The sequence below is a fragment of the Sturnus vulgaris genome, chromosome 5, assembly GCF_052056855.1.
Source record: "Sturnus vulgaris isolate bStuVul1 chromosome 5, bStuVul1.hap1, whole genome shotgun sequence".
Lineage (NCBI taxonomy): Eukaryota > Metazoa > Chordata > Aves > Passeriformes > Sturnidae > Sturnus > Sturnus vulgaris.
In genome coordinates, this window is record NC_142247.1 from 30,119,046 (window position 1) to 30,136,482 (window position 17,437).

General features: G+C 46.4%; 1 protein-coding gene across 2 annotated transcripts; it reads left to right on the plus strand.

The window, feature by feature from the left end:
- The first annotated feature begins 1,521 nt into the window (after positions 1-1,521).
- Positions 1,522-17,437, plus strand: CBX7 (chromobox 7). 2 transcript variants are annotated; one of them, XM_014885266.2, is made up of 6 exons: positions 1,522-1,675; positions 2,979-3,022; positions 6,986-7,051; positions 7,572-7,638; positions 8,244-8,583; positions 10,608-17,437. In XM_014885266.2, the coding sequence occupies exons 1-6, from the start codon at positions 1,607-1,609 to the stop codon at positions 10,751-10,753; spliced, it is 732 nt and encodes a 243-aa protein (XP_014740752.1). In that variant the 5' UTR covers positions 1,522-1,606; the 3' UTR covers positions 10,754-17,437. The 2 variants fall into 2 exon arrangements, with proteins under 2 accessions (XP_014740752.1, XP_014740751.1); XM_014885265.2 differs by having other exon boundaries at positions 1,523-1,675; positions 10,605-17,437.

A 17,437-nucleotide genomic window follows, 5' to 3' on the forward strand; every position in this document is an offset into this window, starting at 1 on the left:
CCTCTTGGCGCTGGTAGAAGCACAGAGGCACCCCCAGGACCCTGGACATCTCATTGGCTGCATGGATGCAGCTGGCTCGACGCTGAAACCAGGATTACCAACTGGATCGATGCTGAAACCAGGACTGACATCCCATCAGCTGGATTGACACTGGAATCAGGACTGGTGATCCCCTTTCCTTTCCTTTCCTTTCCTTTCCTTTCCTTTCCTTTCCTTTCCTTTCCTTTCCTTTCCTTTCCTTTCCTTTCCTTTCCTTTCCTTTCCTTTTTTCATTTCTTTCTTTCTTTCCTTCCTTTCTTTTCTTTTCATTTCTTTCTTTCTTTCCTTCCTTTCTTTTCTTTTCATTTCTTTCTTTCTTTCCTTCCTTTCTTTTCTTTTCATTTCTTTCTTTCTTTCCTTCCTTTCTTTTCTTTTCATTTCTTTCTTTCTTTCCTTCCTTTCTTTTCTTTTCATTTCTTTCTTTCTTTCCTTCCTTTCTTTTCTTTTCATTTCTTTCTTTCTTTCCTTCCTTTCTTTTCTTTTCATTTCTTTCTTTCTTTCCTTCCTTTCTTTTCTTTTCATTTCTTTCTTTCTTTCCTTCCTTTCTTTTCTTTTCATTTCTTTCTTTCTTTCCTTCCTTTCTTTTCTTTTCATTTCTTTCTTTCTTTCCTTCCTTTCTTTTCTTTTCATTTCTTTCTTTCTTTCCTTCCTTTCTTTTCTTTTCATTTCTTTCTTTCTTTCCTTTCCTTTCTTTTCTTTTCATTTCTTTCTTTCTTTCCTTTCCTTTCTTTTCTTTTCATTTCTTTCTTTCTTTCTGTCTCTCTCCCCCCTGTCCTGCATCCCCCCACGCCCTTTAATACATCTTTCCTCTCTTCCTTCTCGTCTTACCCCTTTTTCCAAAACCCACTGCCGTGTGCTTATACAGTAGATCAGGGACTATCACGCCAATTCCCATGCCAAGTGTATAATTTACTAGTAAAACTTTCTGATCGTTGGCGGGCCCTTAGATTTTCGCCGCTGCTTTCCACCGCGAGCATTGACGAATCTCGGCTGCTTCCTTCCCCTCAGCGGTGGCCCATGGCAGGCACCTGGCGCTGAGGCACCTGCAGCGAGCGGCGGCCCGGGCAGAGGAGCCGCGCCGGGCTCTCGTCTCCGCGCTCTGCCGCTCGCCGCTTCCCCAGCCGCCGCCGCCATGGGACAGCCGGAGGCCGCGCTCCTGTGGAAAATACCCGTGAATGCCGCGGCGTTTACGGCGGGCAGCGCTCCCTCACGGCGCTGCCCCGGCGGGAGGCGGTGAGGCCGGGGCGTGAACGGCCTGAGGGGGCGGGAACGGCCTGAGGGGGCGGGAACGGCTTGAGAGGGCGGGAACGGCTTGAGAGGGCGGGAATAGCCTGAGGGGGCGGGAATAGCCTGAGGCGCCGCTCCCGCCTTCTTCCTTCCTTCCCTCCCTCCCTCCTTCCCTCCCTCACCCCCCGCTCCCGCCCCCTCGCGCGCGCGCCGGGGAAAACGTTGCGCAGGTTCTAAAGCGGCGGCGGGGGCGCGGCCGCGCGCGAGGGGGCGTGTGAGGGGCAGCGGCGGGGAACGGCCGCCACCGGCACAGCCTCGGCCCGCCCGCCCGCTTGCCCGCATGGAGCTGTCGGCCATCGGCGAGCAGGTGTTCGCCGTGGAGAGCATCCGCAAGAAGCGCGTGCGGAAGGTGGGCAGCGGCGGAGCGGAGCAGGGCGGGGCGGGGGGAGCGCACCGGGACACCCCCCGCCCCTCCCGCCGCGCACCGGGAGCGGGGAGGCGTGGTGGGTGCGCGCGCGGCTGCCCGGTCCCCGTCGCCGTCCCCCGGTCCCTGTCCCCTGACAGCCGCGGGGGCACCGGCACCTGCCCGAGGCTGCGCGCGGGGACACACGTGTTGCCCGTGAGGTGGTGCGGGGCCGGGGGGGGCTGTCGCTGCTGGGGTTCGGCCCGCCTGCAGGATGAGTGCTGGTGACACCAAACGGGAGAGCCCGAACCGGAGAGGGTTTGGGGAAGCTCCCGTGACTCAGTTTTCCTAGCCGTGGAAGTGCTCCCGTCCCCGCAGAGTGTTGCAAGGATTAACCTGTAAGCATGCGGTGTGTAGAGATCCTTCGGTGGAAAGTTCCTTATAGGGCAGTGTTTTCCAGCCTTGGGAAGCTGATGAGCCCCCCAAGAGGAAAATGAAATTCTGCCTCAAATATCCCAGTGCTTTCCTTCCTCTGCTCTCCTGTAAAGGTGTCTGTGGCTGCTGCAGCGGCTCTTGGAGAGTGGTCGTCCTGCATGCACAAAGGCCTTTGCCATGCTTTGGAAGTGCTTAACAAACCCCTCAGTAATAGCATTAAATATTTTGATAGTTATTCACATTGCTTGCAGTTGAATGCAGTTTCCAATCACTACACTTTTTTTTTTTTTAATCTTGTACTTAGAGTAACAACAAAAGGTAGCTCTGAACTTCAGCTGTGAGCTGCTGATTGCTTGGGTCATAAGGATGAGTGCGTGTGATGGATGGAGCAATGTTTTGAGTAGAGCATATAGCAAATGAAAAAGAACATGCCAGAGATGCTTCATAGGTTCTGATATACTGTGTTTCTTCTCTCTGCTTAAAAAAAAAATTCATCTGACATTTGCTCCTGGCATACATCTCCTTCCTGCATTTATGTGTGCTGACTTCTTGTAGGTTTGCCTGTGAATGTGTGAATGGTTCGGTCTTGCTCTCTGGTTGGCTTTTAGTGCTCTGCCTGCAAGCCTTCTGCAAAGCTATGCTCCAAGCTGAAGGTAATACAAGCATGCTTAAACACCCCTGTGTGCCAAATTTTTGAAGAAAAAGGTATAGCAAGTGTAATTGAATGGGGAAGTGGCTATGTTTTGAAAATAAAGTGATGGGAAACAAGCTTTTTGGTTGCAGAGTTCAGTCTGTTGATTGGTTGCATTTTGTCCTGTAGCCCATATTTGGTTCCATAGTTCACCTGTTTTCTTCTGCCTTTTTCCACCCTCAGGGTAAAGTAGAATACCTGGTGAAGTGGAAAGGATGGCCCCCGAAGTAAGTTGTGTTTTTTCTTTAATATTCCGTAATAGCTTGCCCCGTGTCTCTGCAAGTGAGCATTTAATTCATAATGGGTAATGGCTTGTTCCTCATTTCAACAACAATAAACAAAACCAAAGAGCCACAAACCAAACCCAAATCTGTTTGTGAATTGGCAGCTAAGGAATACAAACTGCATGCCAGTCTATTCTGACTGGTTTTTGCCACCACTGAAATATTTCATTGAGACACTTTCTAGATACAAATGTTTTTAAATTCCTTATGAGTTCAACAAAGAACCCAGATTCTTCTGAACTTGGAATGGTTCCTGCTTTTCTGAGTCACCACCAAGAGGACCCCACTTTATTTTTAGAGCTGTCTGCAGTCTTTTAAAATAGAAAACATGTTGATGGTCTTGTCTTCCTCTCCTACTGCTTCCCCTCTGCAGTTCATCAACGGAAAGGGTCAATGTTTCAGATTTATTGATTGTAGCCAAATGCAGGTGATCTTTGTCCCTCGAAAATTACCGCCATGCCTTCATTTCCTTGTCTGAGACCTCCTGTTATTTTGAGTGCCTTTTCTGCTTTTGCTTTGGTTGCTCCATTGCAAAAAAGGAAGAAAAGTTTGGAGGTTTTTTGGCATTGCTGTGCACTGTTTACGGACACTTCTCTCATTAAAATGCAGCTGCTTCTGAAGAAGAGCGATTTCTCTGTACTTAAGCAGTCTGTGAAATGCTTTGAGATTAAAAGGATTAGGTAACTGGAGAATATTACTATGTCAGCTAGCAGTCTAGTAGAACAGCCTCCTGGCCAACCCATATGGGGCCCTGTCTTTGCTTTTCTGTTTGTGCCTGTGTGTGTACATACACAATGTGCGTGGGTACAGCAGTGTTACACACGCAGTTGCTCTGCGTGTTGCTAAGCAGAGGGAGCCGCTTGTTACGGGTTCATCCTTGCAGCTGCAAAGTGGAGCCCGCCAGGATGGTTCTGTCAGGCTGTACCTGCTGTCCAAGAAGCTGAAACGTCTTCTTGGGTGCCTAATTGTCATGCCTAATCCTTATGATTATAGGCCATGTGTGAAGATAAGCTGCTTCCCCTCTCTAGTGGGAGAGGGTGACTTTATTCTTGAGTGTTCTGCTGTCAGAGAGCAACCCTGTGCACTTGTTGAGCACCAGCTGCCATGTAGTGTGGGTCACTTCTTGGACTGCTTCAGCCTCAAATAGCCAAGTCTTACTTCATCACTGATAGAGGGTGGGAAGTGTATTCGAGGCCTGTGAGGCCTCATCCCCTCTTGGCCAGAATACTGATGTTTATCCCATTCTCATTTCAACAAATGCATTGAAGCCCTTCTCTTATAAAGTGCCTTGCCAAGAAGGTGGGCTGAGGCATGGCGTAATGTTTCTTGGACAGAACGGGCCTTATTCTTAACTGCTGTCTTTCCTTGTCCTGTGCCTTGGAACACTGAGGGAGACAGAAGCACTTTGGGGAATTTAAAGTACAGTTCCCCTAGGTGCAAGGTGATGTCATGGTTCTCTTATTTTGATGTATGGCATGTCCAAGCATCTTCCCTTTTCCCCTAAACTCCAAATCAGAAGACTGTTGATTTTTTTTTCCTCTTGCCTGCCTCCACTTTAAATGTTACCTCAGTGGTTTGAATTACTTTAACTCAAGATGCTCAGAGCATTGGAGTCACTTTCATCCCATTAGCAGTGTCTGTTCCTTGTTTCTAAACATACATATGCCCGTGATGGCATGCAGCACCCCAAGCTGTTTATATCTTTGTGTCTGTTTCCTCATCCCACATCATTCCCTTCCTTAATTACCAACTTTGTTGCATTGCTCTTTGTAATCTCTGTACCTATTATCCCATCGTTCCCATTGGAAGTATCATGGAAGGGAATAAGGATCGGTCAGTAGTTTACTGATGTCACATACAATTAATATTTCACTTTTTTTCCCCTCTTCTTAATAAAAAATTCTTATTCATGCCCTAGACCTCAGATTTATGGATTGCTCTGCTGGAGTCAGGGAATGGAGGAGTGACAATCTGATTCTAGCTACAAGCTTGTTTACAACTTGTGTTGGAGTTAAAAGGAGGGGGAAGAGGAGGAGTAGCAGGAGGGGGAAGGAAGATCATATGATCTGTGTCTTCCAGAGTGCCTGCTCTCTGCAGTTTGCTGCAGCCTGGGCTGTGTGTACCCATATATAAAGCTCCGTGTGCGCGCGTGCGTGGCAAACTCAACCATGTTTTTTTTATATGCAGTGTTTTGCCACTGCAGCGAAGCCAGAATCTGAACTGCAGAGAAGAAGGCAACGCCCACCAGGGTGTTTTTTTTTTAAAAAAGCAAATCCCTTTTCTTCTCCTGCCTATGAAAAGCAATCCAATGACTTTTTTCCTCCTTGTGGTGTTATTTTTCTTAAATTTGTAGGATGCGTTCCAGAATCCCTGCAGCTGGGAGGCAACCTTCCTCTTTTCAAACAGTATCTTTGCTTTGACAGCTCACAGTCAGGTTGCTGCAGGAGGCATGAGCAAAGGAGGGGGGGAGAGAGGGAGGGATCAGCTGGTTATGAAGACATGTCTGTTCTTAACTCTCTGATGCACAGTGCACCTTGGGATATCTGAATGTCATATTTTTGTTTCTCCCTTTTGTAAAAGAATTGTATTTTCATTTCCAGACCCACCCTCCAGTAATATTCCTGTATTACACTACCTTTCTTCTCTCTAATGGAGAGATAAAAGGGAAAAGCATTCCCAAACCATCTCCCCTGTGTACCCCATGCATCCTGTGTCCTCGCATGCAGTCTGTGCTTCGTCCAGAAATGTAAACATCCTAAAATGCTTTCTTGCTGTTTAAAGGCATTAATACAAATGCACCCTTATGCACCTGCATGTGACTCTTCTCTGCTCCTCCTCCCCAGAGTCTGAGAGGAGCTCTGCCTCCATGCCTGGATCTCACATTTAGGGAAAATTCGGATTCTGAGGATTCAGATTTGCTTTCTTGCCTTAGAGTTTGTATGGTAGAGACACAACACCCACCTTTTCTGGGCAAGGGTGACCCCTAAGAAGTAAACGTGCCCCAAGGACCACTTAGTGATTCTTTCATCATTTTGGCTGCTTCTCCCTTGTGTTAAGTGCATCTGTGCACTTTGAGAACCAGTTTTGGAGTTGCCTGCTAGGTGGGTTCAGTCCTGAGCATCTGATTCCTGTCACAGCTGTCTGCCTGTGGAGCGGGGAGCTGGGGCAGTGAGTGGCGCTGTTCCCGAGCTGCTTTGGGAGCATGAAGCTCGGAGCAGTTGGTGGCCCTGCCCTCAGTGTAGTTGGGGCACTTTTTATAGATGAGCTCCACTCGATAGGAACAACCTGTAGGGGGAGCCGAGCAGGAGGAGGAGGCGTTGGCAAGTGGCCATCAGCTTGCCCCAGGGCCCAACTCCCAACATGTTTGGTTGAACGGCATCAGTGGAAAAAATTAAACTCTTAAATGAATCCTTTCAGCTTCAGTGATTAGAAGTAATTAATAATGCAGGTGAGAAAGCGTACTTACTCTTCAAGCACTCTAAATTAAGAGAGACCTATTTTTCAGAAAGATGTATCAGACCATTGCCTGATTGTTCCATGGGGTTTGTGGGATTTGAGGGAGTGCTGCAGATGAGACCTGTGTAGGCATGGACTTAACAGTTTGTGAATGTCTGCACTGGCTTTGCACACAATGTGGAGGGGGCCCTGGGGAGGAAAGTGTTCTCTGTTTTTGTACAAAGAGCCGCTTGATGCTTGGCCCTGCCTGTTTTGGGAAGGGGAGGTGGTGTCTGTGGGAAGCTGGGAAGGGAATGGCTGGGATTCCTCAGAGCTCTTGCCATGTTGTGGCAGGCCCCACCGACCCTTGTGAAGACAGTATCCAGGGCTGCAGCACACTGGTAGCAAGCCTGCAGAAAAAATGTTTCATTAAAATACTGTTTACTTTTTATTCCTTATGTTTTTCTTCAGATACAGCACATGGGAGCCAGAGGATCATATCTTGGACCCTCGCCTGGTAGTGGCTTATGAAGAAAAGTAAGGGCACATGTTTTTTCACTCCCTGGATGCAGGAAAAGAAATGGTGTCTTTATTTCATTATATGCATAAAGTTCCCCTGTTGTCCCTACTTCAGTTGAAGATGAGATGTACAGCAATAAATCCTGCTTGATTTTTGTATCCTGGTGTTGACTGAGATGGAGAAGACAGGGTTAAAGCAGCTTTGATTGGCACTGTTCAGGAAATGAGGCCAAGAAAAGGTAGCACTGAGTCAGAGAACAATCAGATTCGGGTTCTAATCAGGTCCAGAGCTGGACTGGAGTGATGGGAGGTGGTTTCTCTAACCCATCCTTGTTTAGCTGTGTCAGAGAAATTCCCCTATTGCAAGGTTTTCACTCCTAGAGGAAGCAATTCTGGCATGTTTTCCAAGCTCACACTAGTCACCATTGGGTTTTATTGAAGGAAATTGAGGGAGTTAGGCTGCAAAAGGTTGAAGTCCCAACTAGGTTTTATGCTGTGGTATTTAGTACTCAGTTTGATTTGTATTCCTCTTTCACAGGGAAGAGAGAGACCGTGCATCAGGGTACAGGAAAAGAGGTCCCAAACCAAAGCGCCTCCTACTGCAGGTAGCCTCTTGCTCTTCTGTGTATTTCTAACTCCTTAGCTGCTGTGCTGCTCCCCTGTTCTCAGTGAGGTGGAAACTGTCTGTTTGCTGTTGCATGGACAAAATTGGAGGTAATAAGTTTAACACAGTAACATGGAATCATGAAATCAGTGTTTAGGCAGCTAGTTTTAACCTTTTAGCTGAAGAGCTAGCTAATTCGTCTTTAAAAAAACCAAACAAAGTAAAACAACAGCTCTTTCTCTCCGAACTAGGATCTTATAAAGTGTGGGCCTGGGTAGTTGCAGGTTACCTGGTTTGTGTTTTTAACTTCATGTTGAGGTTGGACTTTCCATCAAGTCAAAGGTAGCCCATGGTTGGAAGCAGCGTTTCAGCATGCTTTTACTGCTGCCAAGCAAAGCAGCCAATCCTAGGAAGCAGATTTTAGGAAGAGCTTAGAAGGCAGTTGAAGAGGGGAGAGAAACGGTGCTGTCAAAGCAGCACACCTTATCTTAGCTCATCTAGATGTTCAGAGACTGAGCAAAGAATATTTTCCTAGTTCCCAGTGGGGAGCCCTGACTGCATGATCAGATGTCTGCTCTGACCCTTGCTGCGTTGGTGTCTTGGCAGCGGCTGTATGGCATGGACTTGAGGAGTGCTCACAAGGGGAAGGAGAAGCTCTGCTTCTCTCTTGCACGGAGGTTTGGAGGAGGAGACAGTAGCCTGCCAGGGGCCAAGACAGGGCAGGCAGAGTTCCCTGAGAAGACTGGGGGTGCAGTCCTGCCATTCTCTCTCCGGAAGCAACGCAAAAACCAGAAGTACCTACGACTGTCAAGGAAGAAGTTCCCGCGCATGGCGAGTCTGGAGAATCGCAACTGCAGGCATGAGTTCTTCCTGAATGATGCAGTGAGCCTAGAGGCCAGGCAGAGCCCTGAGGACTGGGAGGCCACGCAGCACACCAGCAAAGAAGGTAAGGCCAGTCGCCCTTTGATGAAGTTCTGGGGCATGTGAAGGATATTCTGCATCCTTCCACCTTGGTTACGTCCTCTTGGGATTGTGGTTTAGATCAGGTGTTCAGGGCAGCCTTTGCTGGCCCATATTATGTCTCTCTTGTTTGCAGGTTTCTTTCTTGTTTGAAGAGCACAGATAATTTGGTTTTTTGGTCCTGTTGCCTCTCTGTAGTCTTACATCCCTGATGCCCCTCCCAGTGTTAGAAAACATGCAGAAGATACTGCAAGTTTTTCCTCTCTCAAAATTTCCTCCCAGTAGAGATGACACACAAGTGTGAGAAGATGAGCTCTGCCTCTGTCAACATTATTCACATGTGCACAGTCTGCTGGGTCAGAGGACTTTGGCTGGCAGTGGATAAGCTTGGACAGCAGCACTGCTCTCATAGTGCTGCTTTAAGAACCATACGGAAATGCTGTTAGGAACTCACAATGTACTCCACGGTCCCCTCCTTTCCTTTCTTCTCCACTCCCCTCTGCAGCCTCTTGCTATTGAACTATGCAAGAAAGGGGAGAGAGAGATAAAGTGAGGATGGTAGCTCCTGCCTGATCCCACTGAGTAGGCAGCATGAGTGTAGGCATGGGAGATGTCCAAGCACATTTGGCATATTGGGGAAGGATACCAGCATCTTGTGCAGGAGGGCTGTGGGATGTATGTGTTGCTCTCAGTTACCAGGGAAACTCTATCCCTGCATTATTAGAGCTTCTGAAGGCGTAGCTTTCCTGAGGAGTGGAAAACCGGGGCTTGTGCTGCTTGTAGTAGCTAAGGAAATCCTGTTACTCCTTGCTAGGAGTAGCTGTTAGCCAGGCTGGATTAGCCGGGATCTTAGGGAGAGGGCTGTGTTCTGGAAATCAGCGCTATTCCCTCCTTTCTGACAGAGTCTGGAATGGTGCTCAGAATCCAGGGAGGCAGCAATGGGAGTAGCACAGAGAAGCCCAGTGTTACATCCTGGCAGTGAGGAAACGTGTGGGGCTATTCTCCCCAGAAATCTGCGACACTAAAGCACTTGGAGATCAGAAGAGCGAGTAGCAGAATTGTAAAATAGTTTTTGTTCTCCCCTTGACACACGGCCTGTGTGGAATCCCAGTTACTGTTAGGCGGGGTTGGATTCTTTCTGGGAGGAATGTAGACACCTCAGGTGTTTGAGACAGAAGCCAGGAAATACACTCTTAAGGGGTTCTATTTGCCCAGGTTGGGACAGCAAGGTATATACCTTGTTGTATTGGTAGAGTGACAGGGAGAGGGTGTGTTTTCCTTCCTCTCTCTTCACAAGGCAGTCTCTGGGAGCTGTGGGGAAGTGAGCCTTTGGGCAGCAGAGGGGCTGATGATTATTCTTACAGTGAGAAAGTGCAGGGGTGCTTGGGTTTCTTGTATGGAGCTGTCTAGGAGCAAAGGAGGCATATGAGAAAGGGAGAGCAGCTTGTCCATGGAGCGCTACTGAGGGATTTTTGAGAGCATCACACCCAGGCTGCGTTGCAGGTGTAGTACAAGGCAGACCCTCCGTTTTGGCTCCCTTTGACTCCCCTAGGAGTATCTGAAGAGTGTGTGCAAGAGATACTTAATTTTTGCTTTTACAGAAGGGTAGGGCGTTTAGAAGACAGTGAGCTCAAACCGGGGTGAGTGTGCTTTGCTGACACACAACCAAATTAGGAGCTGAGATGGGATGAGAGGTATGGGGGGAACTGTGGATGGGTAGATGAACTCGGTGGTTTTACAGGGTCTTTTGACTTCTACGTAAGCTGCTCTGATACCACTGTGTATCTGGACACCTGATCCTCCGTTTTCCCTTAGCTTCTGAGGGTAGGGCTTGCACATGTTCTTTCTTGCTCTGTAAGTGCAGATTCAGTACAGGCCGATTTCACCTACAGTTTGTCAGAAAGGAGACCCTTTTTCCATCCTTCCTTTCCCTCTTCCCTTCCTCCTTTCTTCTTCCTCACCTTCTCTGTTTCACTAATATGCTCTTATGTGCCTTTGTTTCTGCAGCAGATGTGGATGCCAGTCTCCCTTGGATCCCCACTGTGCCCCCCAGCGAAGTGACAGTGACAGACATCACGGCAAACTCCATTACCGTCACTTTCAGAGAAGCACAAGTGGCTGAGGGCTTCTTTCGAGACCGGAGTGCACAGTTCTGAATCTCTGTTTGCAGTGCTCCCCAAAACCTGTGCTTTTAGGGTGGGGCTAGGGAAGGGTTACATTATCCCTTAAGAGAAAAAAAAAATCCAAAATGTCTCCTCTTAAAAATGTTTACAGAGACCTTTTTTTTTCTCCTTTTTCCCCTTTCAGATACGCAAAAAAGGGCAGTGTAGGGGTGTGTGTTTGTCATTGCTTTGTCCAGCTGAAAAACTGACAGCCCTTTCCCTGGCAAAGACTCCCCTCCTTGATGTGAAAGCAGCAAGCTGAACAATTCGCCTTTTATCCTTTTAAGTGGCGGCAGCTGCATTTGTGGGGAGAGGGCATGCGGAGGTGGAAAGAGAGCTGGATCTCTAGCCTGCTGCCTTGTTCTGCAATTGATATCCCTCGGATAAAGATACATCTCTGTGCATTGCTCTTCCCACCTTCCTCCTCCCTCTCTTCCTGCAGCAGTGAGAGGCGATGGATTCTACCTGTATAGATAACTCCAGCCTGTTAAGACTTTCCAGTGCTGTTTCCCCTGTGGCCTGTTGTCAGGACTTCAGAAGCGTATTTACCTGTCTGTGGTAAGTCAGTCTTTGCAGGACGGGTCCATGTAGACAGCAGAGCTTTCTCTCTTTGATTGTTGATCATGTGGAAAGGCTGAAATGCATCTCTGAAATCCAAATTGGCAACATAAATTCAATTTGCCCTTATTAAAAGCTCAGAAAGCCAGCATAGTTGAGACACGCCATCCTGTATATGCTAAACAGGATTTCCAGGCTTGGCTCTGCTGCGTGAGGAATGCGTTACGGAAAGTGGGGTCTTCTTACCCTTTGCCAAATTCAGTATTAATAACAAATCCTGCCCTGAATCTGTGGTAATAAGTTGGTTGAAAACCGACTCCTCTCCCCTGGGAGGAGGAACTAGTAGGACAACTGAAGCATTGCCTGGCACTGCAGAGATATCAAAGATAGTGGCACAGGCCCAGGACACAGGAATTGGACAGAACTGAGCTAGAAATGGACCTTGATTAGCAGCAAATTCTGTTCTTAGATTCCATAGAGAGATCCAAAATAAACAACATGTGGGGAAGGCATGTATTAGATTTAAGGAGGGGAAAAATTCCTAATTCTTAGTAATGAGAATTCTTGGATTGTGCTGCCTGAGTGATACTCTTCCATGACTCCAGTATCCTCACAGTATCTGTGATCCTGTACTACTTTACTGATAGGAACTTCCCCTTGGAAGGCTTAAAAATCTTTGCCAAGGAAAGCGGTCTGCATTTCAATAGACCTGCCTAATCTTGCACTTAAAAATGCCTTGTGCTGGACTGCCTGTGACACTTTGAGGTTTTTGAAGAATTGCTGTATTTTGAATTGGTAGTTTAGCATAGTATCTGTTCTGCACATGCATGTTCTCTTCCATTTTTAAAAGCAAATTTTATTTAAATAACTTAATTTTTAAAATATAGACCTTTTCCAATGGAAAGCAAAAAAAGTAAGGTAGTCTGAAGTGGGAACTGCAGGACAGAGTGCTGCAGGGTAACATTGGCTACTGTCATGATTACTGTCCTCAAATTCTGTTTCCTTACTCCACCCCACCTGAAGCATCTGTTATCTGCTGTATTTATTCAAAATGAAGCTATGAGCCTTCTTAGCTCTGAGATAAAGACACCTGTGGAAATCCTCAGTGTGTTTGTTGGAGGGGCTTGGCTCCTGGCCTGCAGAATTTGGGAGCTCTAGGGTTTCTGGTCCTCCAAACATCTACTTATTATAAAGTGCTTGGACTACCACTGTGGGTTTTTACTAGAAGCAGTTTTTACCTCATTTAGGATATGGCAGCTCAGTGCAGATTTAGGATTTCCCCTTCCATCTCAGAACTGTGGGAGCAGGTCTGTCTTTCATGCCATCAGAGCAGTTTCAGGATCGCTGGGAAGATCTTGAATTTCTGGGCTGACCTTTTTGTCTCTCAAAGGAGTAAGATGGAAGTTTTATCATGGAGAAATCTGAGAGGGTGAGAAGTGGAAGCTGGGGGGGAATTATGTGGTGGGAGGAAGAGTGAGTGAAAAAGAGGCTTGCAATAGCTAGCAAGGGCAAGCTGATGAGGTAAGCGTGCAGGCGCAGGATGTTTGTTGAACGTGGGTGTCCAGAGCGAGGCTTCTGTGTCTGGAGTTGCACCCTTTTTTGCAGGATGTGGGGTCAGACGGTGGTGTTACCTTCACCCACACACCCCCTCTTCCTGACACCTGCCAGATACGCTGAATACCTGCATCTCTCTTCTGTTGTGGCCAGTGGACACAACACATGGCCAGGTCCACTCCTGTGGGTTGGAGCAGGTAGTGATGGTTGCAGAAGCGCAGTTTTTTAGCTTATTTAAAAAAAAAAAGTCTTGAACTGCAGCTCATCCTGCTAAATCTAATGCTAAATGGCATTTATAGGATCTGGTTTCTTTATTCTAATGCAGCAACTGCTGCCTTTGTCATGTCTTCATCTCAGTGTACAAAAGCACCCAAAAAGGCTTCTTATTTACTAAGTTCCTGGCTTTGGCTGACCTTGGAAGCAGTATCAATCCTGCAGCAGGAAAGAACTTGTCCTAATAAACTAGATTTCCATCCTCTGCTTTTCTCTCCACTTTCCAGCTGACACTTCTCAACACTTTGTTTTGGCATTTTTCTTTAAACATATTTTCTTTCTCTTGCAGTAGAGTTTTGAGAGACCTGTGGTGGTCTTTCAAAGAGGATCCACCCACAGCTTCATATCTTAATCATTTTTTTGGATCAGGCTATCTAGTGTTCTCTAGTGACTAATCATCTTGCTACACGAAGTGTGGAACAAAATACCTGGCTGCCATGCTGCTTTGTGTCAGTGAGGAGCTAACCATAATGGGGTTAAGACACAACAAGCTGCATGTGCGTGGGATTGGAGGGGAGGGTGTGAAGAGGAGTTTGTGGTAGGAAACGAAGCAGTTACTTCGTTGGCGTGGACTTTTTTTTTGACATTCATGAATTCTTGTTTATCTCAAAGAACTTCTTGAGAAGATTTTTCTCCCGATCTTTTTAAAATGTGGCTCTGTTCCACGTTGTCTGCTGACATGTCACTGTAAACTTCCTTGGTGGAGCTGGTTTTCAGGGACTTTAAAATTAGCTTTATTGCACCTCTGCAGGTGTAGAGAGGGTTTTGCCAGTGATGGAAAGACAGGTTATCTGGGTTTGTCTCTTCTCCCTAATACTGTCCTATGCCAGTTCAACCCAAAACCTGGCAATTGAATTGGGACCTCCTGTTCTAACATATCATGAAAATCAGATGCTGTGTTTGGATCTTTGTTAAGCATTCCGTTTGATTAGAAGAGCCAGAATAGCATCCAGCTGAAGCTGAGTTTAATAATTCTATTTGAAGCCCAAGCCAAGAATAGAAATGGGCTAACTCTCCCATACCTTGTTTGGCTCCATGGCTGTAAACAAGAAAAATAAATTTCAGCCAGTGGAAATTACTGAACTGTGCACAAGAAACAACAGTTCTCAGAGAACTGCTCTAATAGTCATTCTTAGAACTGTTTCCAAGTGAAAATTTACCAGCAATGTTGGGGGACAGAAGTGTTTATTTTATAGATCTTGCAGTGAATTCACTGTATATGTGGTAGACCTGAGGGACTTCATGAGACTGGAAAGCCTTTTTTTTGTTAACACTGTGTTTAAAAAAAAATCCATATGGAAAGGACTGCCTCTGTTCCTGGATGGTTATAAACTAGATGTTATTGCTCTGATATACAAGTGATGCCTTGGAAGAGCAAGTTTTAACACTTAAATAGTGGCATTAAGTAGCCTCCTGCATGCTCCTTATTGTCTTGCATTTGCTTGGGGGCCCTTCTGCTTGTGAAGTCAGACGAAGGTGATTTTTTTCTCTTTTTTTTTTTTTGCCAAGAAAGATCAGGATATTATTGTGAGAACACCCAAAAGCAGTTCCATTTGCCAAAAAAAGCTCAAATTTGTTAGTGAATTAACTCTTGTTTATGTCAGAGTTCAGACATAGAGAAGCTTATTGAGAAATGAATGGCTGTTTTTGTTATTAGTGTTGTGAAACTGTCCAGAATTGTTCTTCTGGTGTTTTGTGACTGGATGTATAAAATTGTTTGTTCACCTCACAGGGGCCCTTGGTCCCAGTACTGTTTCAGCCAGCTATTGCTGCTTGATGGTTTCACTGGAATGGAGAAAGGAGGCCTCACACAGGTCAAAAAATAGGCAGGGTAGCTCAGGCAAGTCCCTCCATGGTAGCCACAACAGAGGCCGGGTGCGGAAGACAGTGGGGGCTGCCAGCCACATCTGTGTCTTAAGCAAAGGGAAGTCTACCACCACCTCTCCACCTCTTCTTCTGAAGCTTTGAGCTTTTGTTTTCAGAAGTAGGGAAAGTACAAAAACCTCCTTTTCTAAAGCGAATTGGTATCTAGCCATCTTTTGCCTCCCTGGCTTACCTGCAGTCTAGGAAGAAGACGCAGTGGGCCTTTCTGGGAAAATAATAGGGACATATACTGGTCAGGGAAGGGAGGGACTGAGTTGCCTCGGAGCTGCTCTCACTAGGTGGTTGAGGAGAGGCCTTTGGGTGAACTGGCAGTTGAGAGAGAAGGTGTGTTATAAACAAAGAACTTGTAGTGAAACTGATCTTTTGCATCTGTGAGTGGAGTTCTGAATGGGCCTGCAGAGAGGCGAGTGCTGCATTTATGTATCAGTGTTCTGCCATTTGGGAATGCAAGGGAGATGTGTATGTTGACAACTTGCACAGGGTAATTTCTCCATGAAAATGTATAGCATTGGAACACATTGCTTTTTGCCTGTTGTAAAGGTTTTCCCCAAGGGCGTGATCAACTTGTTTTGAGATAATAGCTTATGATCAACAGGCCACATTGCCCTGTGCCTGAACTTACTGTTCTCACAGAGAAAGTGTGAGCTTCTGGGTGTCAAACCACCTGGATTCCACACACAAAGGTGGTCAAGATAGAAAGGCTCATAAAACAGCCCCAGGACCATTAGAAGGAGAGAGAAGCAATCACTTAAAATGGAATTCAGACCCTTCAAATCCTTTCCTGTAACTAGCATTTGTTGTAGAGATGACCCCTTTTTCTCTTCCACCTCTTTCTCTTTTCCTGTAACTTCTTGAAATGCAGAGAGCAGGTGGGAAATGATCCCTGATTAACTGGGAGGGTAGAGGTGCAGGGCTCCGTGGGAGCATTTGGGGCTGCTATGGGTTGCTACAAAGTTGGGATGGGGTAGAATTCCTAAGACTGTTCGGAACCTCCATCACAGCTTATCTCATTACTGAGGTAGCAAAGTTTTGGCTGGGAGGGGAATTTTGGAGGAGGTGAAAAACCTTTTTTTATTATTATTGTTGGTTTTCAACCAGAAAATGTAGTGTCAGCACAAAGAAGCTTTTTTGCAAATCTGTCAAATGTTAAGCAGCTTTTTTTTGCTTTTAAATCTGAAGTATGTTTTGAAGCACTTTGGAAATGCAAAGCACTAGGAGTGCTAAGTACTCCTTATCGTCTGTCTAAAAGTGGCATTTGAAAAGCAAAAGATGTATCTGTTTCAGGCCGCTGGCTGCTCCTTATCATTTTTCCAGAGCTGCCACCCAGCCCTATGTCTCCCTCCCATAGGAGAGAGTGTAGTCCACCATGCCAGGAGCAGAGGGTTCCCTAAGGGAGGAGTCCTGCTAAACCTGCCCCATTTGCTTTTGGGACACAGGTTGGCTTCCTCCCTCCCCACCTCCTTTGATCGAGGAAAGGGGAAAATGAAGTTGAGTTTCAGTTTGAGTGGTCCTAGTCTGGAACTAAGACCGTTTCTTCCAGCTCCGGAGACATTATAGAGTTTCCTGTCTGAAAAATTGCACCTTATTAGCTTAATTGAGGAACGAGGAGATGTCTATCCTTCTGCAGGGGGTGGGGAGAGGAAGGGAGGGTGAACCAGGAGCTGTCTTCAGTAGCTGCTGGATTTTTCCACAGGCCATTTCCTCACCTCATCTCCAACAGAACAGCAACAAAAGAACTAAAATAATTTACATGAAGCTTTTGTTCTGTGTATCTGAAGAACCTTTTGAGCAGGCTAAGGGCAGAGAACGCTTTTCCCTCACCTAGTCAGCTCTACAGCATGGGGGTCAGCACCCCAGTTCTATTGCTGGGTTTTCAGTACCAACCTTTTCCCTCAGCGTACACACATCCTTAGAACGCTTTTGCACACTCGCTCATCTAATTTGGTGTGCTCCCTTTCTGTTGTAGGGAGAGGATGGGGGACAATGGGGTCAGTTAGAGAGGAGGGTCCCTGATTATTTTTGTTGCTGTCTCTTCAGTTGTTGCTGTTGTTCCCATCAGCACGCTAGAGTATTGGAGTCTTTGCACACAGAAAGCTTCCTTTTGCACAGAATGAGCTTCTAGCTTTTGTACAGACTAATTGAATGTATTTGGGGAGGGGGGGAAATAGGGAGTAAACCAATTCCAAACAAATAAATCAGAGTATAATGCCTTTTCTGAGCAAGTGTGCTGTAAAAGGAGATTGTAATAGCAAAGGGAGGGCAGGCTCAAGTATAATTTGACACAAAGTGTGGTTTTATTTTTGTACTGAATGGATAAGAGACTGTACAGCATCTATTTATTTAGATGATTTATGTGGTAAATGTTGCAAACAAAATTATTAAAATATTAAATATGAGAACTGACATTTA